This window comes from Lutjanus erythropterus, chromosome 19, assembly GCF_056507025.1.
Source record: "Lutjanus erythropterus isolate fLutEry1 chromosome 19, fLutEry1.hap2, whole genome shotgun sequence".
NCBI classification, from domain to species: domain Eukaryota; kingdom Metazoa; phylum Chordata; class Actinopteri; order Lutjaniformes; family Lutjanidae; genus Lutjanus; species Lutjanus erythropterus.
In genome coordinates, this window is record NC_139335.1 from 30553777 (window position 1) to 30578517 (window position 24741).

Genomic DNA, 24741 nt, shown 5'->3' on the forward strand with positions numbered 1-24741 from the left:
AGGTAAGTCACTGCAAACAAAGAAAATCTTCATCAATGTTAACCAGCGAGACATGTTCAGATTTTTTTTTTGCATTACAATATCTATGTTCATTTCTAATACCTTTCATAATCAATTTCATATCCATAAAAAAAACTTTTATAACAGAAGGGCAAAAGTACAGACAAATCATTCAACTCAACCTCCCAAATCTCTGCTCGTTATCAAGCAGCAGCCTGAGTTCAGGGGTGCAGGAGGGTTTGTTGTATTTTTTTTTTTTTTTTTTTTTTGTATCCTCATACAGCCTTAAAGAGCTGGCCTATATATTGTTTGAAAGCATAAGCCTGTGTAAACCATAAAAGTCCAGTGTGTCAGATTTAGGGGGATCTTTTGGCAGAATATTGCAAAAACGGAAAATAATATTCATAAGTGTGTTTTCATTTGCATATAATCACTTAAAATGAGAATTGCTGTGTTTTCGTTACCTTAGAATGAGTTCTTTGTAGGCTATCTACATGTCTTTGTCATGTCATGTCTATCTATGTTTCTACAGAAGCCTAGAATAGACAAACAAAACACTGGCTTTAAATATGGCCATTTGTTTTTTTTTTTTTTTTTTGCCATCTAGCAGTGAGCTTACAGATTGCAAACACTTTGCCTCACTCTCCCCTCCAAGCATACACCTACTGTGGCTGCAAAACTCATGAAAAATGTCAAAGGCCTGTTCTAGAGACAGTGTTTGGTTTGTCTACTCTAGGCTTCTGTAGAAACATGGCAGTTCAACATGGCTGCCTCCGTGCAAGAGGACCCACACGTTCTGTAGATATAAAGGACTGATTCTAAGAAACTGACAGCACAGAGATTCTTGTTTTCAGATGATTGCACGCCAATAAACGCCACTAAATCTCACACACTGGACCTTTAACATTCTATTTTTATATAAATTTCTTGATATATGTAACTCCTAAAGGGTTGACTCTATGTCAGCATTGGCCCTGTAAGGTTAAAACAGTAGATGGCATGTTGATCCCCTTGCAGAAAAGACTATGTTCCTATGTTGTCCACATGTGATAACATATAGCTGAAACATGTGGCATGTGTTTCATATGGGAATATACATACTACTTCATGAAAATGTTCCAAAACCACACAAACTCCTAGTCGCGATATCATTTTTCCAATTATTCATACACCATGAATGCACTATAAGCCAGGGACTGGAACTGTTTTACCATAAATCCATCACAACTTCCAGTGTGTTGATACCTCCCAAACTGGTGCCCTTTTTATTTTTCTGCCCTTGACCCTCAGACAGCCTGAGTCCACCACTGTGCTGCCATACATAAAAAAAACACAAGAAAACTGCCCAGAGAGACTCGCAGACTGAACGGCTCTTTCGCTCCAAAAGGCCAAGCGGAACCTTTTACCCAGCCGAGCTGATGGGAAGAGTTTGACTGCAACACCAACGGTGATCACTTCCGTAAACACGCAGTTCTCTTCCTCTGGTGGAAATGGAGCTCACACATGCGCGTGCTTATTTACCGCACGGGGCTTTTATTTTCCTAACACTGTAAAAACACATTAAGACTAACCTTAAACTGTCGGCTGTTAGTAACCTCACCGTGTAACAATGAAAACAGCGTGTGCGTCCGTGTATTAGTCCAGCTAGCTAAAATTAATATTAGTACTGAAAAACGAGTTACTTCTTGTCTAAACTTAATAAAAGATGGAGGTGGACGGTCGAGACTTTTTGAACACTCCTCCTGTGAAGACGGTCAGGTTCGGAGGAAGCGTCGCTGAAACGTTAGCTAAATATAACAAGGTGAGTGGGAACTTTACGTTAGCATGTTTTTACTTGTTGGTTCAAAAAAGCAGAGACTTAACAAGTGCTGCTCATATTGTTTGAAGGGAGACTCAGGAGACTACGAGCTGCTCAAACACCAGCTGTCTGATCCTGACATAAAGGTAAAGTGCAGTATCATTGTGTGTGTGTGTGAGCTGAGCTGATCTGTTGTCTCTTGGTGTATTTGTTAAGTGAGTTGTCTCCCCTAACAGGACGCTCAGATCATCAACTGGCTACAGGAGTTCAGGAACTGTGTGTCCCAGCTGACCAAAGACCATGAGCAGCTCATCTACACTGTCCTGGTGAGTGTGGGAGACTTGGAGAGTCACCTGCAGGGGTGGACAAACCATCTGAACCATGCTACCAGCTGAAATGATAAGACGATTGATCACCTGATTGATAGAAATTGAAGGGAAAATGCCAAACGTTTGGATGTTTTGGCCTCAGAAATGACAGAATTTGCTGCTTGTATATAAGGCTGGGTGATATGGACAAAATCAAGTAACTCTCCATAATAATAGTTTCTTGAATTATTTTCAAGAAAATGCATCAGAGCATTATGTAGATATCAATATTAGGGGTGCACGATAATGAATTTTTGCAGATATCTTGTATGTCAACAGTTTCCAACTAGAGCTTCAACTAATGATTATTTTCATCACTGATTAATCTGTTGATTATTTTCTCAATTATTCTTTGAGTTGTTTGGTCTATAAAATGTCAGAAAACACTGATCAACATTCTTCACCATTTTCTGACATTTTCTCAATTATTCTTTGAGTTGTTTGGTCTATAAAATGTCAGAAAATGGTGAAAAATATTGATTAAATATTGATCAGTGTTTCCAAGTCCAAGATGACATCCTCAAATGTCTTCTTTTATCCACAACTCAAAAATATTCTGTTTACTGTCAGAAAAGAGTAATGAAATCAGAAAATATTAATGTATGAAGCTGAAATAGTAGAATTTGGACATTTTTTTAAATTAAAAAATGATTCAAAACAATAAATTGATTATCAAAATAGTTGGCAATTAATTTAATAGTCAGTTAATAATCAATTAATTGTTGCAGTTCTGTTTCCAGCTCATTTTGCCAATACCAGTATAGACACAACATGGAGTCTCCTCTGTAGTGGAATTAACAGAATATTCTGCCATGATGTTTCACTGGCAGATGCAGAGATAAAATACAATGCTTTTCAAAACTACTGCTTGCAGTTTTTTCTCCCTCTGAGTAAAGTAACTAATTACTTTTAACATCAAGTAATAAGTAAAGTAGTATAATTGCAGAGCAAATTAAAATTCATCATTACCAAATTGATGTTTTTTGTTTTTGTGGAAAATATTGAGCACATCCCAAACAGTGTAAGTGAATGGTGACCAGTTTTCAAATGGAATAAAACAAGTATAACTAAATAAATAAATAAAATAAAATGCCTCCATACTGTTCATCTGGTGTAATCCAACTCTCAACCCTCAACATGCCAGGTTGACTTGAAAGATGTCATTTACACCATATTTATAGCCTGAATTTTCACTGTAGCTCCTTAGCTTGGAGCCACAGTCACGTGTGCTCACACTGTCTGAAATGGGTGTGTGTGGTGTGACAGAGTGTGCAAGTACACGGCATTTTGGAGCTTTAGGAGACTTGGATTACACCGGATGAGCAGTATGGAGGCTTTTTTTTGTTGTTGTTGTCTTTTTCCATTTAAAAACTGGTCACCATTCATTTCCATTGTTCGGGACATTCTGCAGCTGTTGTCTTGCCAAACTCCAGCAGTGTTTTGTGGACTTAAAAACTAAACTTGACCTTCATTTGGTATGAGGGTGAGTATATAATGACTGTATTGTCAGTTTTGGGTGAACTATCCCTTGAACCCTTTTTCCTCCGGATCTGCATCAAATTACAAACATGCTTTATTATCAGATATCCAGTATCTGCCAAAACTATTGTACAAAATACTGATCAGCCTGTGTCAGCATGTTGAAACCCTCCTCTGGTTGTTTGTTTTTCCAGAGGCTTCCATGGGTGGGCCGGAGCCAGGCTGTGGTGGAGGAGTACATGGCCTTCCTCAGTAACCTGGTCTCAGCACAGACTGTGTACCTGTGTGCCTGCCTCAAGATGGTGGTCTCCCATTTCACTCCCAGTAGGTTCCCCTGAATGCTGCCATTTATCAAGTAAAATGCCAAAGTCAAGCTGAGTAGTAAAGTAATGTTGGTTATCTTAGCATCTCTGACCTGTAGCACATTTGATACATTAGACATTTATTAAAATTCATCACAGTCATTTTTATTTTTGAAACAATAACAATTGCTGGTCATTGATTTGGGGACATTTGCCACATTTCATTTGGTTTGGTTCTTTATTTTTTTTAAACAGGAACCTTTTTATTTCACAGTTTGGTCGTCAAAAAAAGTTTAGAAAATGTAAACTGAATTGGTCAATATAACATTTTCAGTGAAAATCTATTAAAAAGACAATTATTAGCAAGTGACCACTTGCTCATGACTGTTTGCAACACAACACATTGTGGTGGAATAATGAGGATTGCATTATGAAATTCAATAGAATAATAATTCATTGATAAATTGTCTCGTCTACTGACTGTATCATATTTGATTCACACATTTCCAACATGGTTTTACTATACAAAAAGCTACAAAATATTAAGTAATTGTAGGCTGTTTCACTCAAGCAAATACTCATATAGAAATATAAGTAACAACATAACTGTTATTTCAGGCTGCACATTATGTTAAAAGGCATATTACGATTATTTTGTCTGGCATTGTGATTATGGTATGTGATACAATTAGTGGGAATGATAATTACAATACAATTTTCATTTGCTCTGAAAAAATAATTATTAAAATCATAGAATGATGATTTATGTGAAGGCAGAAGACATGTCTCAGATTGCATAAAACAATCTTTTTAGGAAAGTATTTATCGTATTGAGACACTTGTGTATCAAATATGATGCAAATGGTCCTGTAGTGTTAATGTGTTGCCTGACTGTCATCATTGTATATTTTTAGTTTGGTGTGAGTTTGCATCTGAAGGCAGAGGGTCAACATTAACTATATACTGTGTTTACTGTGTCCCACAATCAGAGACATATAAACCATGTTTTGTGTTTGTTTCCAGAGAGAGTGACCATCTGTGAAGGAGGAGTCGATATCTCAGATTCAGATGATGAAGATGAAAGTAGGTGTCACCCCTTCTTCTTTCAAACATCATAAATTGTCTACTGTTCAGCTGAGCTTGTTTTATATAAGAACAAGATGTGTAAATGGATTTTTTTTGCTGCTTGCTGAAGTTTGAGGAGGTTGAGAGTGAAGTGCAGTAAGAAGTGTGAAGAGCTTACATCCTCATCCTCAGATTTTCTGGTTAAATACAAATGAACTCTCATCTGCTCCTTTGATTTGCTCAGACCTTCCCAGGAACTTCGATCAGTGTCACCAGGCGCTGCAGCTCATCAACAAATATGTTCCATCGTAAGTCACTTCTTACTCTGCAAGGTTTTTGTTGTCTCGTCTTGGTTTTACTGTTTTCACTCACTAAATGTAAAAATGAGGCTTTAGATTTAGCGAGGTGCACAAACTGAGAATGACCCAGCTTTCAGACATCAACAAACAGATCACTGATCGGTGCATCTGTGTTAACACATTTATTTGTCCAAATATAATTCACAATATTAAGTTTAGTTCTAAAGTTTACACCTGCTAGTCTGTCTGAGCTGAAGATGAAGGAGAGGCTGGTGTGTGGAATTTAAATATTCATTTAGGACAGTGTTTCCCAAACTTTCATTTCCGGGGACCCACTTTTTAAAATGAGGGAGTATGGAAGATATTTACAAAGGATTTGTGGTCCTTTTTTAGGCACTAAACGGTCACAGCTATGCATCTATTGTTATTTATGTTGTGATAAACTAGATGAACTGCTGCTCATTTACATCCATAGTCTTAGTAGAAGCACAAGTCATTTAAAAATTTAAAAGTTGGAGGGACTTATAGTAATTTGCAACAGGATTAGTAAATATCCCTGTGTTCTAAAGAAAGAGCTGGCTTGACAAAACCCAAAACCCAAGTCACAGATAACAGGCATCACAACGGTGGTTATCAGCTTGCTTTGGTAAGACCAGGTGTTGTGTGCGATCATTTAAAAAGGGGTGTTTGGTGCATCATTTGACTTCTTCCACACAAAGAGGAGCAGCTGTGAGCCGCCCCATCACGGCAAAAAGCAACACTGTTGCTGTAAATAAGGCAAGAGAGGAATGCTGGCTGAAATGGAATTTCTAATCGACTTAATGTGTTGTTAATGCTGCTAACTTGAAAAGTGCACATAAAACAATTAATAGTATTTAAACATGATTTGTCATCAGTCTGACACTGTCCCATAATGATAGAGACGTGGAAATCACGTAAGTTTTTGGCCAAATTAAAGTTAAATGAATTTTACTACTTAAATGTTATCTGTGATAAATATGATAGACCAATAAATTTTCTAATCAGTGTTCTGAGCTGCAGTATCAGCAAACTTAAAAACAAAGTGTATGTAGCTGCTTCATCATTGTGTTAGTTTATGGATGATCTGCTGTTCAAAGTGAAAAAATTATTTTCTGCATCACCAAACTGAGGTTCCCACGGCAACGTGATGCACACAGTTTGTGCTGCTGTAATACGGTTTTGTTCAGTGGCATTATTAACGTTCAGCTCAGCAACATTGCATATATAACATCTGAGTATCAATCATGAAGAATATCATCAGGAGAGAGAGCACACACTTTTTATGTGTCTATTATTATTCTCACTCTTGTTAAAACTGATTTCTATTTAATTAATGCTGCTAGAGTTCATTTTTGATGGATCCCAGGAAGAGTATCTGTTGTGCTGCTGACAGCTAACAGAAATCCAAAGAAACAAATAACATGTCATATCCTTTCACTCATATCCATAAACTAATTACAGACATCTCTGGTGTCTATACATTTATGTACAATACATGGCTATTAATGATGTTTTTACTTTGACTGTTTTCTTTCTTCTTGTATTGATTATTGTGTCTGAAAACACTGTCTAACTCTGCATATTTAAAGATAGTGTACCATATATTGTTGTGCACAGATAAATGGTCACAGACATCGTCTCCTGCTCTGGTGTTGTGTAAACTAAAATTCTGTCCTCCTCTTTCAGCACGAGTCGCTTTCTGATGCCCATTCTGCAGGAGAACTTCCCCTTCATACAGAAATCCTCCAGGACGCTGGTAAGACACTTCACCTGCTACATCACACAGGACTGCCAGACAGACACAGGACAGGGGTGATTATTGAACCACATTACACTGGAAGGTGACCTGGGTAACCAGTATATTGTCAGCAGCCTCAAACAGCAGCAGTGGTTGAATGAATATACATTGGTCACCTTTCAGAAAACGTGGTTACTTGAGTGATATCAGGAGACAGAGCTCTTAGCCTGTGAGGAAGCAATGAAGAAGCTCGGCTATTATTAAACAGTCTTAGTGGAATCAGATTCATTTTGGCTCTTTGAAAAAATAATTTCAACACTGATCAGAACACTCCAACAAGCTGTGGAAGTGTGGAGACATGACCAAAGCATCCTTTTCAATTCTGTTGCTCACACCTGATCCATATTACAGATATGTTCAGTTTTTGTCACATACATCGTTTATCATAGGTATCAGACCTAGTTGGGATTGTAGAAGAAGCACTGAACAGTCTGATTGACAGTCTGTTGCTCTTCACAGGAGTGTTACATCCACAACCTCCTGAGGGTGACCGTGTATATACCATCAATCCAACGAGACGTACTGGAGGTGATCATCGGAAAGATGCTCAAACTGGATGTAAGTGATTCAACTCCAAATAATTCCACTTCAAACACAATGGATCCAGAGTACTGCTGGGTATAAATGTGAAAAAAGGGCATGCTTTTATCTTTAGCTGTAAAAGTAACTTTGTAGATACTGTGATAGCATCAGTTATATCAGAACTGGAGAGTATTTCTTCATTAAAAAAAGAGCAAAGAACGACATTGAAGGCTTTTCTCCATGGAAAAGATGTTTCTGCTCTTCTCTCAGTTGGCTTCAGCAAGAGTTTGATCTGATTGGCTGAAGTTGGCCTGTGTTAGACGTGATAGACAGATGGTTCATCTAATCACCTGCCAAAAGTTTCTTTTGAAAGTGCCTGCCCTTTTCCAAACAGTTTCTAAGGACCACTTCTCAGATTATCCTGTGTAATGTGTGAGGTTAAAAGTAACGGGAACTCTGCAGAAGGTCTCTCTGGAGACACCAAAATATAGTAATAAAAAATCCATGCATGTCAGGTTGTCACACAGGTTTTGGTTATTTGTATTTGAAGCAGAAAGACAAGTATAATTTTTTTAATGTTCTGCTCCATGATAAAAACACTGCAGTATGTGTTTGTATTGTAGGTGAGTGCATCCCGATCAGACATTGAGGAGGCCGAGGAGAACGCAGTACAGAACCAGCAGGCAGAGGAGCCGACTGAGGAGGGACTCTTTCACATGGTAACAACCAGCAACAGTTTACTGACTGACTTTGAGGACTGTGGTCTTTTACCAGCAACAAATTACATTCAAGGGATAGTTCACCCGATAGTTCGAATGGGGGAAAAAAACAATCAAAGAAAGAACGAAAAATGCCTCTATACTGCTCATCGGGTGTAATCCAAGTCTCCTGAAGCCCCGACATGCTGTTCACTTGCTGTGCCGTTCAGTTCAATTGTTTAGAGATGATCTGCAACTACTAGTGGTGAGTTTTATTCTCTCCATGGGCTCCTAACACGAGGTGTTAACAAGTTCTCTAACATAAGTGATCAGTCTCATCTAGAAGACAACATGAATGCTTGTAGTCCCATTTAGAACATGGACTAGTGGTGCACTTCAGCCTCTTGTGGCCAAAATGTATTACGACAACAAACATTTCAAGAATGATCCTGACAAAAAAATAAAAATTTTCAACCTGTTTTCACAGATGAAAACTTTTTATAAATGAAGTTAAAGAAAAGATTATTCTGAGTGATTAAAGACAGATTAAACTTGATTACTTCTTGGTTAATGGATTGGTTAGTTGGTCCATAAAATGTCAGAAAATGGTGAAAAATGTTTCCCAAAATCCAAGATGACATCCTAAAATGTCTTATTTTGTCCACAGCCCAAATATATTCAGATTACTGTCATGAAGTAATAAAGAAAACAGGAAAAAAAAATCACATTTAAGAAGCTGGAATCAGAGAATTTTGACTTTTTCCGTTGAAAAATGCCTCAAACCTGTTAACTGATTATCCAAATAGTTTTTAAATTAAAGTTAATAATTGATTAAAAAGATCTAATAAATGAAATATTTGAATAAAGGCCTACAAGACAGTAAAAAATAAAAGAATGTAAAGAAAAGTGACGTCACAGTGGGGACACACAGTGAAGGATGAGTGTTATATTTGTGATACAGTTTGTGTTGAAATGAACCCTGACTTTTTTTTTTCTTGAATTTCTTCAGAAGGAAGCCATTTTCCATCCGTCTTTCCTCCAGCCTTGACCACCTGTGTGTGTGTGTGTGTGTGTGTGTGTGTGTGTGTGTGTGTGTGTGTGTGTGTGTGTGTGTGTGTGTGTGTGTGTGCGTGCGTGCGTGCGTGCGTGCGTGCGTGCGTGCGTGCGTGCGTGTCTGTCTCTGTCAGGATGAGGACATGTCAGCAGACTGCCCCTCCAGGACGGCTGTGATGGCCCACCCAGTGGCTGAGAGGCTGGACACTCTCATGGTGGTCATGTTGGCATATGTGAAGGACATCTGCCATGAAAATGGTAGCTGAATAACACAAATAAATATGTTGTCAGTAATAACAGGGAGACTCTGACTGAATAAAATGTATTTAAAAGAATTCCTCAGAATCCAACAACATGTAAAATGTACTGAGTGTGTGTTGTGTAGTGAATGTTGGTGTGTGTGCAGTGTATCATCCTCTTGACTGGTCTTTCCCTTGTTTTCTCTCTCTCAGGTTCTCTTCATGTGGAACGGACTAAGGAGCTGTACCGGGATCTGTTGAGTGTGTTTGACAAGCTCATTCTGCCCACACATGCCTCCTCTCATGTCCAGTACATACTGTTTTTCCTGTGCAGCTTCAGACTGGTCAGTACTACACACTGTACACTACACATCACCAGTGTGTGTGTGATGATAGGAAACAGCAGTATGTAGCTTTTAGTCTTCAGAGTCTGGTTGTCAGTAGGATGCAACTTACACCAAAATGTAGCTCCAGTTCAGACAGGCTTTGAGCTGTCCACATCCACACAAGTTTTTACAAAAACTGTAAAAGTAACTCAATCTATCTTCTCACAAATTTTTTGCTCTATCACCGGCAAACTCGCTCCACTGCATGTTCAGATAGATTTTTGATATATCAAAAAATTGAGCATTATTATTATTATTATTATTATTATTATTATTATTATTATTATTATTATTATTATCATTATTATTAGTAGTAGTATTATTACACTTTAAACATTAGTGTAAGCAGCTGCTGCAAATTCTTGTGAAATAATTCTCTGATATTCATGGAAAAAAACAACAAAATTTTGACATCATTGCAGATGTACAGTAGTAAACTTAAGACCTGCATCTCAAAAACAGAATTTTAAAGATGTTTGACTTGTATCCTCATGTAATCGCTTGCTGTCAACAGGAAAAACAGCTTGAGTTCGTCACTTATGGAGCAGTCAGTCTTTGATAATTTAAATACAAGTGTCTATATGTGTCTAGATGAGATACACAGATATTTTTCTTGAAAACTGAATTTTTGACACTAGTTTGAAATTTGCCTACATGGAGCCCTGCTGGCTGTCAGAGTCTCAGTGTGAAGTCATCTGTGGTTCATCACTTGACATGTAGCTCAACAGAGTTGTGAGTTGCTCTCAGAGTCAGAGGTCCTGGGTGATGCAGCACTAATGTGCTGATGCTTACTTAAGCATTATGCTTTGGGGATTAGAGACACATGATTTCAGATATAATTTTATTTGTTTTAATTTAATTTAATTTTGTAAATTTTGTTTTAAATAGTTATTGACCTAGGCAGTTCTGCTAACAGACCCTCATGTAGTCATCATTTATCTCCTCTTTCTTCCTCCTTTTCCTCTTCCTCCTCTTCATTCTCTGCTTCTTTATCTTCCTCCTCAAAATGCTGGGCCCTGACTCATCACTGCGCAGCAGCTATAAGGTTGCTCTTGTATCTGCTGGATGTGTAAATAGGAAACTATGTGCTAACACATTCACTTTAACAACTTTATGAGGTGATAATATGTTGGTGCAGCTTGTTTCAGTGCCCACAAGTGATGCCTGGTGTTTTTCTTCTGCTCAAAAACACAATATGTTGTTTGCTCTCACTTGAAGAAAAAAACAATAGTGAAAAGGGAGAAATGTTTGCTTGATGGTTTTTGTGTCACAGTGGTGTATAGTGTTGCTGTCCTTTTAAGACCACTTATCTCCAAATCTTTTGCTAAAAAACATAAGGAAGTGCTCTTTTATGAGTTTAGATGCTTCTCCTATTTCTTGCAAAACAAACCCTTTACAAAGCCACTGGGTCGTCTGAGAAATGTATTGCCACAAAGCTGAAAACATGGCTGTTTTTCTTACCTCCTGAAAACTTGACATTTTGAAGATAAGTATTTTTCATTGGACAGTGATAATAAATCAGTCAGCGTGCTGTTTGTGTTCTGTAAAATATGTTTGAAAAATGTTTTTTGTGTTCCAGGCCTTGGCTGAGGCCTTCTTGGATCACCTGTGGAAGATCCTGCAGAACCCGTCTCAGCCCGCCGTCCTCCGCCAGGCTGCCGCTGGATACCTGGGCAGCTTCCTGTCCCGAGCCAAGTTCATCCCTGTGCTGTGAGTTCATCCTGCCTGGAGAGAGTGGTTTATTCCTCTGCGAACGTGTCTGTCCAGCTGTTGTTCTAATCCAGCGTTCCCTCTGTTGTCCTCCGTCCCCTCCTGCAGCACTGTGCGAGCCTGTCTGGACCTGCTCATCTCCTGGATCCATCGCTACATCGACAGCCTGGACAGCAGCGGCAAGCAGGCGTGCTGTGACATCAGCCTGCACGGGCCTTTCTACACCGCCTGCCAGGCCGTCTTCTACACACTCATCTTCAGACACAGAGCCATGCTGGAGGGCAACATGAAGAAAGGTACACACCCCATCATCTCCACCCTGACAGGAGCTCAGCTGAGGACCTCTGTTTCATACAGTCTGCACGTCACTGTTGCTTCTTAAAGCTGCTCTAACCACCAGTGTTGGACAAGTTACTTTAATGTGAAAATAATAAGTTACTTTCAATATTACTGTATGTATGCAGGGTTCTCATGGGTACTTAAAAGGTTTTAAAAGGCGTTGAATTAAATCATCTAAAAATAATGCCTTTTAAAAGTCTTAAAAATGCAAAGACATGGGAAGTAGTATTTTATTAATCGTTTTTTCTAACATTGCAATTTAAAATCTATTTATTTGAAGATGACAACTGATTTATTGAGAAAAAAGGTTGACAGATTAATCTAAAATGAAAATAATGGTTACAGGAAAGACATGAAAAATAGGTCCTATCTTTGAAGTGACAAGACTGTGACAGGTTTAATTCATCGATTAATCGTTTTGAGTCATTTTCTAAGAAAAAAATTGTTCAAAAAAATCTCTGATTTCAGCTGTTGTGAAATTAATGCAGTTACAGCTTCAAGCAGTGATAGTTTTTTTAAGTTGAATGTTTGTGATGTGATTGTGCTCTTTTTTTTGGTCCCCCACTTCAAAAATACATAGTTTTTTATGTACGTTTTAAGAAAACCATTTAATTTAGGGTATAAAGTTTTTATGAAATGTTTTCAAACTGTTAACTGTCCAAAAATGAAAAACTTGGCAGCAGATCTACATCATATAGTTAAAATCAGAAAATTAAGTCTCTCTCTCTCTCTCTCTCTCTGTCTGTCTGTGTGTGTGTGTGTGTGCGCGTGCGTGCGTGCGTGTCTGTGTGTCTGTCTGTCTGTGTGTGCGTGTCTGTGTGTGCGCGTGTGCGTGTGTGTGTGTGTGTGTGTGTGTGTGTGTGTGGTCAGGTCTGGAGTACCTGCAGAGTCTAAACCTGGAGCGGGTGGTCATGTGTCAGCTGAACCCCCTCAAAGTGTGTCTGCCTTCAGTCACCAACATGTTTGCTGCCATCACCAGGTAAACATCCTCTCTGCTCCAGACGTTTTACATCAGCTGTGTGGTGTAGTTGTATTAATCATTGACTGTTACATTTTTTCCTGAACATTCTGGTATACTGTATTTTATTTTCTCTATTTGTGGTAAGAAGCAATACCACAATGTAAAACTACTCCAGATATTACCAGAAGTGATAGAAAAATGACCCCTGCGACTAATAGATTATTATATATTGTATGTTTTTATTATAGAAGTGAAAAGTATAGTAATCGGTATGACCTGCTGCATCTTTTTTTCACGTGGCATTTCTTTCCCTTTTCATTTCTTTTCTTCTATTGTTTGAGTTTAACATTACCTGTCAAATGTCAGTGGCTTGTCGTTGCACACGGTTTGCACACGGCACTTAAGCCAGCTGCCCTTTTATGGATTTATTGGGGCGTTTCCATATGCTAGTTGTAAACTTCCTGGCGCACCCATCCAATTTAAGATCCAACACAGTTGATCAACATGCTCAGAGGGGTAAGACCCAGAGCTGAGGGACTCAAGTCACATGATGTGACACAAGTCAAACTTAAGTTTTAAAATTTAACTTCAGATTAAGGCTTAACAATTAATTGAAATTCTGTCAAAATCACAATATGGTCTACTGCAATTTTCAAATCACAGGCGGTACAATATTGTTAAAATGGAAATGTGAATCAAAATATCATTTTAAATTGAATATTGTCATGCTGCAGAGATGTCCTGGCCTACACATCATATTCTAACTACAGCTGCAATGATTAATGGACTGTTAACTTGATAGTGAACTATTCAAATAATTGATTAATCGTCATATTTTTAATAAAAAATATCCAAATTTTCTTATTTCAGTTTGTCCAATGTAAATATTTTCTGGTTTCTTTACTGCTTTATGACAGGGTTGTGTACAAAACAAGACATCAACAAGTTATCTTGGTCTTTGGAAAACAGCATTTTCTATTTTTCTGACCTTTTATATACCAAACAATTGATTAATCAAGAAAATAATCGACAGTTTAATCTATGATGAAAATAATCAATGAAAAATCTGTTTGTTACTGCAAAAATCACATCATTATCATTTTAATGTTTCAAATGAAAAATTATGTAAAAAATGATCATTCCCTTGAATCCTGCAAATTATATCACAATTCTGTCAAAATAATAGTAATTAGAAAACCATTCAGCCCTACTTCTTACTAGACTAACACTGATCTGACTTGTATTATTGACTTGAAAATTGTCTCTAGGCTTGATACAGGTGACTCAAAACAACTTGACTTTTTTTAAAATGAAATATTTGCATTTTCCCAGGCAGGATTCAAGGATTATGTTGTAATGATGGTAGCATGAAGATGACAGTGGTATGCAGTGTTATAAGAGAAACACCTTAGACAGATGTGTTAATAAGCCAAAGAGAAATGGTGTGATCTTCCTGAAGGGGATCCAGGGCAGGAAGTTTAAACATTCCCTCCCTGCTCGTCCACAGCAGCCCATGTGTCTTTGTGTTTGTGTTGCAGGAAGTATCAGGTGGTGTTCTGCTACACCATCATAGAGAGGAACAACCGCCACGTGCTGCCGGTGGTCCGCAGCTCTGCAGGGGGAGACTGTGTGACCACCGTCACCAACCCTCTGGACAGCTTCTTCCCCTTTGACCCCTACCTGCTCAAGAGGTACACACCATCATTGTTATTCTCTGGAATCAAATGTCTGCAGGCGAGACGGACAGTCTTTAACTCTTTGAGGTCCTGAAACCCCATTTTTACTTCCCTCTACTGTACTGAGGCTGTTGGTCCTCTGCAGTGGTCGCTGGTTCAATTCCAGCCTATGACCTATTTGCTGCATGTCATTCCCCCTCTCTCTCTCTGCCCCCTTTCCTGTCATATCTTCAGCTGTCTCTATCCATATAAAGGCAAAAGCCAAACAATAATTAAAAAAAAATAAATAAATCACAGAACCAGAACCTAATCGCGATTCTTTTGAAAAGGAAAAATATGTACAAAAGCTGCATTTTAATGAAGTACTGTAGTAAATCTTTTTCTCCTGATATAAGAAAACATGATTGTTTGAAACAGACCCACACAAATATCACATTATTACAATTTTCATAGTTTTTCTTTTCAATAAATATGAAAATGTTAATATAGAATGATCATTCCCACTAATCAAAATCACAATTTCAGTCAAAATAATCCCAGTACGACTTCTTTTAGAGAACTGTTCATACCTAATAGAAAGTGCTGTCTGACGACAAAGTAAAGCAGGGAACATGTTTTTTAATGTGGCGTACACTTAAACCAATGTTGATTTCTGTAGGTAATGAAATATATTTTGCTGCTGCCCATGTCCACAGCTGTCCACAGCTGTCCACTGCAGAACATTACTTGGGACTCTTGAGGCAGCTGTCAATCAAACCTGAGCTGACACGCCCACACACTCTTGGAAAACGGTCTAAACGGCAAAATGAGTTGTTTGTGAACCGGGTTTTCTGTTAATTATGAACATTTTTGTTTCTGTTCAGATCTCTGAGGATGTTTAATGAGAAACTAAACATTGATATCATATTTGATATGCATTTTTACTGTACATTTTTCAAGTCAAGTTTTCAGATGCTTTAATGTTTGAGTGAATGAGAGATCTTATACCTCATTTACACCCTGGTATTAACATGTGATCTGTGTCCAGATATGTTACACCTGCTGAGGAGGACTGTGCACTGATGTGCAGCCTTCTTACACCTGCAGGACTCTCTGTGACCACTCTGGTAGCCTGAAAAAACAGCTTGTTGCAGGATTTTGATGCTTGTGGCAACATCATCCACTTTATCATATAGTTATCTCATATAAAACTGTTCATGCCTGGTCTGAAATTTGCATGTGGTGCAGACATTCTGCTTTTATAAATACCAGTTAATGTGCAGGAAATAGTGTATGCATGTTTTCTGTGCGTACACATCATGAATACATCTGGATCTTGTGGTGAGATGGTCTTTATCAACAACATGACAAGTTAGTCCCCAGAAGACAGCCTGTCCTCTAGGAAACAGTCTGTGGAGCACAGGGTGTGCATGGAAACTCAAACTGCATGAACATAATCAACAAACAGGATCTCAAAGGTGTGTGTTTCTTTGTGTGTGTGTGTGTGTGTGTGTGTGTGTGTGTGTGTGTGTGTGTGTGTGTGTCTGTGTGTGTGTGTTTCTTTGTGTGTGTGTATGTGTGTGTGTGTGTGTGTGTGTGTGTGTGTGTTTGCAGGTCTGGTCAGCTGATTGAGCCTCTGTACCAGGTGTGGGAGGAGCTAGCAGACACAGAGCTGCTTCCCACCAAAACAGGCCATCAGGTGAGACGACACCAGACTGAACAGTGTTCAGAGAACTGCAGCAGTTTATTATTACAGTGTCATAAGGGAGGGGACTGGTCATAGAAGGAATAAAGCTGCAAACAGACATTATTTTTATCACCCATTGTTTGGTCTAAAAAAAAAATACTCAAAAATCACATTTGCTCAGATCACAAACCTGTAAAACATTAATATAGTGTAACGAATTGAGCTGCAACTACTCACATGACTGTAATGAACTCTTTTGGGGGATTGGACAATTTTTTTTCCAACCCTATAATTTTAGTTTTATGTAAGTACACATTATAGTATTTAATCTACTTCACTATTTTTAAACCAAACGTTTCATCTGCATCCTGGTAGCCAATGGAGAGTCTAAGTCACGTCCCTCCCAGCAAACCAACATGGGACCTTAAAAATATGAACTGTAGTCGATGGCGAGAGGCAAATTATTTTTTGATCCCGTTTGAATTGTGCCACGAATCACACATATAATGTTGGTCAATTTAAAAAATAATTTTTCAAGTCAAGAAAGTCACAGTTTGTTGTGAAACTGTTGAAGGAAAAATGATTAATTGAAAAAACTTGAAAATGTGAGACAGAAATGTGTGATCAGTAAAAAATGAGAATATTTTTTAGACTTTATATTCAGTGGGTTTCATGGTCACTGAAACCGCGGTTGTGTATCTTCACTGTGTGTCAGGGCTCGAAGGAGGACGAGGATGACTTCCTGCATGAGGGGACGCCTCAGGCCGAGGGCATCATGGGAATGACTCCCGGCTCCTACGACTCAAACCTGCGCAGCCCGAGCAGCGTGGGTTCACCCCCCATCACCTTCCAGAGACCCTTCTAGACTCTCATCACGGTCCGTCCTGTTCAGATGGACTACACCCTGGTTTTTGACACAAACTCATCTGGAAACCCTCAGAGCAGGGACTGGAATCTGTAAAGTGACTCCTCCCCTCATCATCCGTGTTATATTTCATTTATAAGGATTCAAACACAAACTGAAGAAACCAGACACATGAGGAGATGTGACTTCATCCAAGAACAATCATCTGTGTTGATGAATACTAAAGTTTAAAGTTTTTTAAAGTCTCTGTCAACATAGTGGTGGTAGTGGTGTTTGACACTGAGACATGTGAGTGGACACACCCCCAGTGTTTCAGAGCAGAGGAGACTGCTCATTTTTTATTGATTTAGAGAACTAATTTTATAAACTTATCTAACATTTCTTGTTGCTTTACAAGATCTTTAAGTCAAGTTTATGAGCACACGGTCTGATTCAGAGCTTTTCATGATGAATCACAGGTGGAGCTGTGTGGACACAGTGAAGAAACTCCAGTGAGACCCCAGAAGAACTGTAAATATTCTGATGAAGTATTTTAAGTCTGTTGTAGAGGGGCCTTCAGCATTTTTCTGTTTGTTTTGTATAGAAGAAACTCAAACTCAAATTCGTTATCATTGGAGATGAGAAGTCATAGTAGTAAAATATTGTTTAATTATGAAACAAGTTATTTTTCAGACATGGAAATTTATCACCTGTCGCCAAAATTTGACCTTTTGAATCCAAAAAAGGTCACTGACGTGATTTGTGTGCATCCCATGAGAAATATCTTGGGCTCATTTACAGAGAACACTTGGCAGTAACCTGGATGTAACACAGTCACAGTCACTTTGTTTTTGCAGCAGATGATAATTTATATACTCTGTTCAGTCAACATGTGAGGAATGCAGCAGCTAACTGTTATCAAAAGCCCAAAAAAGATGGGTTTAAGGATTTTTGCAGCAAGTTTTTATTCTTTTATTGAGTTGGCCTATCGACATTCAGCATGTTGGATATGACACCAAACAATAAACCAGATAAATAAACAAGGCGGTTGGCTGTTTTGCTAGCTTGTAATCAGGCTTGGGAAGTAACGTTTAACATGTAATAGCATTACATACTCTGGATACAAAAAGGTAATTGTGTTCCATCTGATATAAAAGATGTAATCAGGTTAGAAAATTTGGATTATTAACAGGATTACAATAATAAAATAAAAAACAATATACGACCATCATGACCTCTGACTGATTGATTTGAAGACCAAAAAATGGCGAACTGTTCACACATTTTTTTCCCCACCAATCAATAAATTTAACACAACACAGGAAGGAACAGCTGGACAAACTAATAAACCCAACAACCAACACAAAACACTTACAGCTGCAATGATTAATTGATTATTAATTGACTATTAGATTAATCATGTATTTTGATTATCAGTTAATTGTTTTAATAAGTTAATTGCATTATCTTACATCACACAGCTACATTTATGAAATCTACTTGTGAGTCATTATTTTAACCGACAAAATCCACCATCATCAGACCTCATGTTTCAACAGTTGCTTCCATGTTCAATCTGCCACTGATATCACTGTAAACTGCATACATGCAATGTGAGAATGGAAAGTTTATCAGACTTGGCAACAGTAACTAAGGAGGGCGGGGCTTAGTGAAGGGTGAATTGCTCCATCTTTCTTTGTTGCAAGCTTCAGACATTCATTTCCAGATCATTTTGATGATTTCTTAATTGATAAAACACAAAAACAGCAACAACAGATTGTTTTCACGTTTTAAGATGGTTTTCAGGACTAGACGTCCAAATTCTGTCCTGTGAAGGGGTATGATGTTATAGAAATGATATTACATTAAAAGTTGTGAATCTCCATGTTTGAAAGTCTGAAAACAACATTTCTGCCATTTTTTGTGTGAAGTACCAAAGTTTGTTTCCACTGTAACATTTACAGTGGAAACAACTCACTTGGAAATTTAGTTTAAAAGAACTAAATTGTTAATTATATTTATTTTTCCATTCTTTAAGTACATTTTATTGGTATTACTGATTTTACTTAAAACTACTACAGCTTTCACATTTTGTTGATTTTGGTAGTGTTTCCACCATAACAACCATCATCTAAATCTAATCTAGATAAAAATCTCCTGCTTCTCATGAACTACACACTGTAAGTTTGCCAGTAAAAATGAAGTTGGAAATGCCAACGATCGATTAATCATTAATAATTTATAAGATGCTTTTTTTGTTAATTTCTTTGTCATTTTAAGTTTAAGTTTCTATATTTAACAAAAGGCTCCACCAGACAGAACAAAGTCAAATGAGGTGCAGTGCCATTTCTGACTGACTGATTAAATATCCATGAATACATTTGTAATTGTTTAAATTGTCATTGGCGATTAATCGATTAATCTGTTAATGGTGCTGCTGCAGTGTTTTGTTTTTCATCCATATGTCCTGGTTTTCATTGGCCTGTTTGTGATCAGATCACCTGATTGGCTACTAAAATGCAGATGAAAGGTTTGGATATTAATTCAAATTGTACTCAGAACTCAACTATGATTTTAAAAGTAACTAAGAGGATTATGTAGTGTAATGAGTACTTTAGTACCAGTAAAAGTACCAAGTTTAAAATCTATTCATAAAAGTACAAGTACCCAAAAAACTATTTAATGACAGTAATCTGAGTATTTGTAATTAGTTACCTCCACCCCTGGTTGAAACAGCAGATTTTGTTTGATTTCACATGATGTTACATCACATCACCTTTACAGCATGAATGTATATTTAATCAGAGCTGCAAATTCTCTGATTTCAGCTTCTTAAATGTGGACAAAACAAGACATCTGAGGACGTCATTTTGAGCTTTGATCAACATATTTCACCTTTTATGACATTTTATGGACCAAACAACTAATAAAAACTAAAAAAAATAATCGACTGATTAATCAGTGATGAAAATAATCAGTAGTTGCAGCTCTAAAAACACTTTTTTAGGGTAAACATTTTCACCATATTTTATGCTGAGGTAATCCAAAAGTAATCAAGTTACATTACTTTAATATTGTGATACCTGGATTAGATTACTGACGACATTTTTAACAATTAATTAGTAACTGTGTCGGAATACTTTTTAAAATAACACTCTGTTTATTGTTTATTAATACTTCGTACTTTATTTTGCTCAGTCTTGTTAAAAGATGACAGCAGCAGAGTAATCTGAATAATCATCAGTAACTTTTTCTTTTTAAAGTTTGGGGATATGCTGGATCGTTCTATCAGATTTGTGTTTTCCTCTCTTATTTCTCCCCTGATCAGTTAACATGCCTGCACTGTAAAGCCTGCTGCCGACGACACTACTGTGGAAGAAACAGTTCAGAGATCTCAGTCACCCATGAGTCTGCTTTGAATGCACACATCATGATGAGTTGAAGCAGTCACGACGTGTTAGATTTTCCTGCAGCCAAGCAGCTTGTAGTTGAGGCACCTTGGAGACTTGGAGAGTCTGAGACAGGAGAGGCAGCAGACAGCCACCGCTGATATCATTAATGCAGTCAGAGCTTCATGGGAAACGAAAAGGAGATGGAGTGACATAACAAGAGCACAGACTGTGGAGGGTGGATGTTGATGGGAAAGGCAATCCAAAAAAAAAAAAAAAAAAAATCAGTAGTTGCAGCCTGAAGAAATTTTACAGTTTTGAGCAACAATTTTATTACAACACGAACCACAACCTGTTGCTGATTGCTGTTAGACTGCGTTTACAGTAAAGTGTCTCCCTTTAGACAGTCCTAACACTGCAGCAGTCAGACACATCAGACTCATATCTTATAAAGCTGAAGCCTGTTTAACAACTATTCTGAGAATAAAAATATGTAATTCATTATCTTATAAAACACTAGTTTTCCAAGTTTTGTTTCATATAAATTTACCACTAGAACACTAGAACAGCCAAGGCAGGTTATTTTGACAATTTTCAAATTTATATCTGCCATAACTTAAAAATGTTTTTTATATAAATTACACAAAAAGGTAATTTTTATGTTTCAGCCACAGATGGTCATACTGACCTCACAGAAATTGCAGCTGTTTTATTGTTCATTTCTATACAGTTGGAGATGCATCTTGGTTGCTTAGTAACTATCATTGTCAGCAGTCTTGATTAACAATTAAAATACAAATAATTAATTAATTAGACTTGGATTACACCAGACGAACAGTGTGGAGGCATTTTATGTTTGAGGTTCTGTTTGAAAACTGGTCACCATTCACTTCAGTTGTCTGGGAGATTCTGCAAGATTCTTGGTTTCCAAGAAGGAGTCTTCAAGGATCCTTAGAGACTCCTAGCAGCAGGTGAAGGGTCTCCCCTCTGGACCCAGCAGCCATTGACTGGTCACGGGTCACGCTGCCCGGGCTGCGGCTCTTTGAGCTCCACAAACTATTGGAGTGAAGGCAGACGTGTCTACAGCTGATATGTCCAAAACTCTGCAACTCACACCAAAACTGTCTAGATGATAAATAGTACTACAGGAGGAAAGAGGAAGAGGAAAATGTGCATTTTGATTTTGGGGTTATTTTTAACAATTTTAATTAAAACACTTAGTCTGATTAAACAAATATTTTTAAACAGGACTTGGAGCTCTGTCAGGCTGAGTGATGATGATGTCAGTGATGATCAACACATGGGCAGGGGGCGTGGCTGCATTTCTATGGATGCCATGACGAGCAGAGTCCTGTTTCAGAGCTTCTTTTCTGACATCCTGTCAAAAACATGTAACATTCAGGAGTCAATCTACTACACATGCTTTCTTTAAAGTTCCTGAATATGTAGTAGGTGATTTAGTGGGTGGATGCAGTCTACACTGACAATAATGCAGCAGAAAAACAATGTAAACCTGCGTCAGTGTGCCAAAACGGCTAGTTGAGGAAGGTGGTAAAACATACTTCACTGTGGCCCCCTTGGAGCTAAGCAGCTCAGTAAGCTGCCAATAAAGCAGATTAGTCCAATGTTTTTTTAATGGTGTCATGAAAAATCCCTTGTATTCCACAGTAGACTCTCCCCCTCTGTCTGTTTCGTCTTGTTACGTCTTTTATCTTGTTTTTTTCCTGTTCCACCTTTTCTGTCGTTGTCGTCTTGTTACATATTTTTTGTTATGTAACATTTTGTTACGTTGTTTTAGTCTTGTTATGTCATTATTGTATTGTTACGTTTTTTTGTCATTTTTGGTTTATGTATTGTTACGCCATTTTTATCTTGTTACTCCTTTACATAATTTTTCTCTTTTTACATCATATTCATCTTATTACACCTTTTACATAATTTTCGCCTTGTTTCGTCATGTGATAAAACTAAAGTAATGAACCTGTCTTGAAAATGTAAGGAGTAGAAAGTACAGATATTTGTGTTAAAATGTAAGATGTAAAAGTAAAAAGTTGTCAGAAAAATAAATACTCAAGTAAAGAACAGATACCTGAAAAATCTACTTAATTACAGAAACAACGTATTCATTAGTTATTTCTCATCTCTGACTACTATTAATAATAACTGTAATGTTGCAACATGTTTCTTTATTTTGATCAGTTTCTTACAATTTATTCTAAAAAATCATCAACTCTGTTTTACAAAATAACTATAACATTTCAACTGAACTGGAGGTTTCTGCCTGTTAAAGGAGGTTTTTCCTCACCACTGCTCTTGGTAGAAACACTCAACCTGCTCTACATGAGCTCTGTACGTGCTCACAACAGATAACTTCTATTATGATTCGGCACTATGCTAATAATACACATACAGATAAAACTATACAAATAAAAGTGAGTTGACTTGAATTAATAAACAGGACGCTGAACACAGTCATGAGTTAATCCTTTAATATAAAATAGTAACAGAAAGACATGAGGCCACACCAATCTGGTTGAAGTACAGGACATTTTTCAGCGTTTGCAGCCGTCCGTACAAAGAAAACCAATGTTCCACATGTAGCCTACGACTGATGTCTGCCTAAACTCTGTGACTACCAAACACAAGTTTACACAGCAGGAGCTACAGCAACATTAAAGCCACTCCATCAACATGAACCATGCAGTGAGATGAAGCTGCAGATGACAAACACTGCTCCAGTCCAACATCTCGGAGGAAATACTCATTCTTTGCCTTTTAGTCATGGATAAGGGCACGACGAGGACAGTTAGCGAGATGGAAAAAAGGGACTTTTTTTTTTTTCTACTTTTTTGCTCAACAGTTCGTCTGCGGCAGAGCAAACAAGCGACGGTGTGTGACGGAGGCAGATGGCAGCGAGTTATCATGACACAAGAAGAACAGACCGGCTCTGGATTGTCCTTTTGCAGGCGAACAAGTCCTTCACATGCATGGAGTGAATCTATGTGTGTGTGAGGGGGGGTGAGGAGGGTGAGGGGGCTGGGATGGGGGGTTAGAAAAGAGGTCAGGGAGGAGTATTAACAAGGTTTTACAGCAGCGTGTGTGTGTGTGCGTGTTGTGGACTTGGTCATGCAGCTCCTCCAACACCACCTGCTGTCAGTAACACAAAAGAGGATTTCAGCAGACGTTTTATTTGGCAGAGCACTTCTCATAGAGACTTCTGTTATTCGTCGTCGAATGGCGCGGAGTCCTCGGGCCGCGGCTGAGTCCCGCTGCTGAACCCTCTGCGGAGGCTGTGGAAGATTTCAGAGGAAGACACTAATTTGTTCGAACAAGCTTTGGCATTAAAACATTGGCTGTGATCTGAATTCCTTGAAGTGATAGTCATTATTTTGAGAAGGTGTATTAGATGGCGTCCTGTCCGGTGACGGCGGCGGTGGTGCGGTCCGTCCGTCGTGGGTTCAGCTGCTCGTCCGGTCTCTCCAGCCGGCCCAGGTCCTCCTACGGTCCTCTCTGGCTCTTTGATTGCTCACATGTGATGAGGGCCGACATCTGGGACTGATGCTGCCTCAGACTCACTCTCTGATGCTGCGGGCCAATCACAGTCGGACAGGAAATCAGTTTTAACAGAGTGACAGTCAGTGGAATGAGACAAAGTACAAATGTGTCTTTTCATGCTACATTTTACTCCACTAGAATTCAGAGGGAAATATTCAGGGTTGGGAGGGTTACTTAAAAATGTACTCTGATACAGTTACTTATTGCCTGTTAAAAAATGTATCATAGTATTAAAGTAACTTGATTACTTTCCAATAGAGGAGAAAGAAATGCAGGGAATTTATTGGCATTTTTGCTTGAAAAGTTAGTCACATGGTTGTATGACTGATGATCAAAGTTACTGCAAAATGAATATATTATCTAAAGGATTTATCTCCTGGTTGTTTCAGCTGCAGTGTGATTGTGTTGCACTCTGTACCTTTGTCTGTATCAGCAGGGAGGCTGCACACTCCCTCCACCAGCTCTTTGGCCTCCACAGCCAGTTGGAAGGCGGGATCAGGAAGTGGCGACGGGGTGTCGGGGCTGTCGGTGGCTGGAGACGACCTGTTACTCCTGATACACACACAGGAGGAG

General features: G+C 38.2%; 2 protein-coding genes across 4 annotated transcripts in view; one reads left to right on the forward strand and one right to left on the reverse strand.

The window, feature by feature from the left end:
* Positions 1 to 1457: 1457 nt before the first annotated feature.
* rrn3 (RRN3 homolog, RNA polymerase I transcription factor) lies at positions 1458 to 18444 on the forward strand. Its single transcript, XM_084744586.1, has 17 exons — positions 1458 to 1801; positions 1888 to 1944; positions 2035 to 2124; positions 3840 to 3969; positions 4971 to 5030; positions 5257 to 5320; positions 7019 to 7088; positions 7590 to 7688; positions 8276 to 8371; positions 9538 to 9661; positions 9856 to 9986; positions 11608 to 11738; positions 11847 to 12034; positions 12948 to 13056; positions 14577 to 14729; positions 16308 to 16392; positions 17096 to 18444. Exons 1-17 carry the CDS (start codon positions 1706 to 1708, stop codon positions 17243 to 17245), a joined length of 1833 nt encoding a protein of 610 aa, XP_084600712.1. The 5' UTR covers positions 1458 to 1705; the 3' UTR covers positions 17246 to 18444.
* Positions 18445 to 23085: 4641 nt separating this feature from the next.
* The window catches only part of LOC146310094 (syntaxin-binding protein 4), a 98032-nt gene continuing 96376 nt past the window's right edge, over positions 23086 to 24741 (reverse strand). For all 3 annotated transcript variants that reach the window (XM_084744923.1, XM_084744922.1, XM_084744924.1), the window contains exons 20-21: positions 24587 to 24720; positions 23086 to 24198 (exon numbers count right to left, since the gene is read on the reverse strand). In XM_084744923.1, the coding sequence (XP_084601049.1) occupies positions 24140 to 24198; positions 24587 to 24720 (193 nt within the window). In that variant the 3' untranslated portion in view covers positions 23086 to 24139. The remainder of the gene's footprint in view (positions 24199 to 24586; positions 24721 to 24741) is intronic.

Bases quoted from the DNA above. Each gene is read 5' to 3' on its own strand.
- rrn3 (XM_084744586.1), top strand. From the start codon at position 1,706: ATGGAGGTGGACGGTCGAGACTTTTTGAACACTCCTCCTGTGAAGACG. The intron at 13,057-14,576 runs GTAAACATCCTC...TTTGTGTTGCAG, and splicing joins ATGTTTGCTGCCATCACCAG to GAAGTATCAGGTGGTGTTCT. The intron at 14,730-16,307 runs GTACACACCATC...GTGTGTTTGCAG, and splicing joins GACCCCTACCTGCTCAAGAG to GTCTGGTCAGCTGATTGAGC.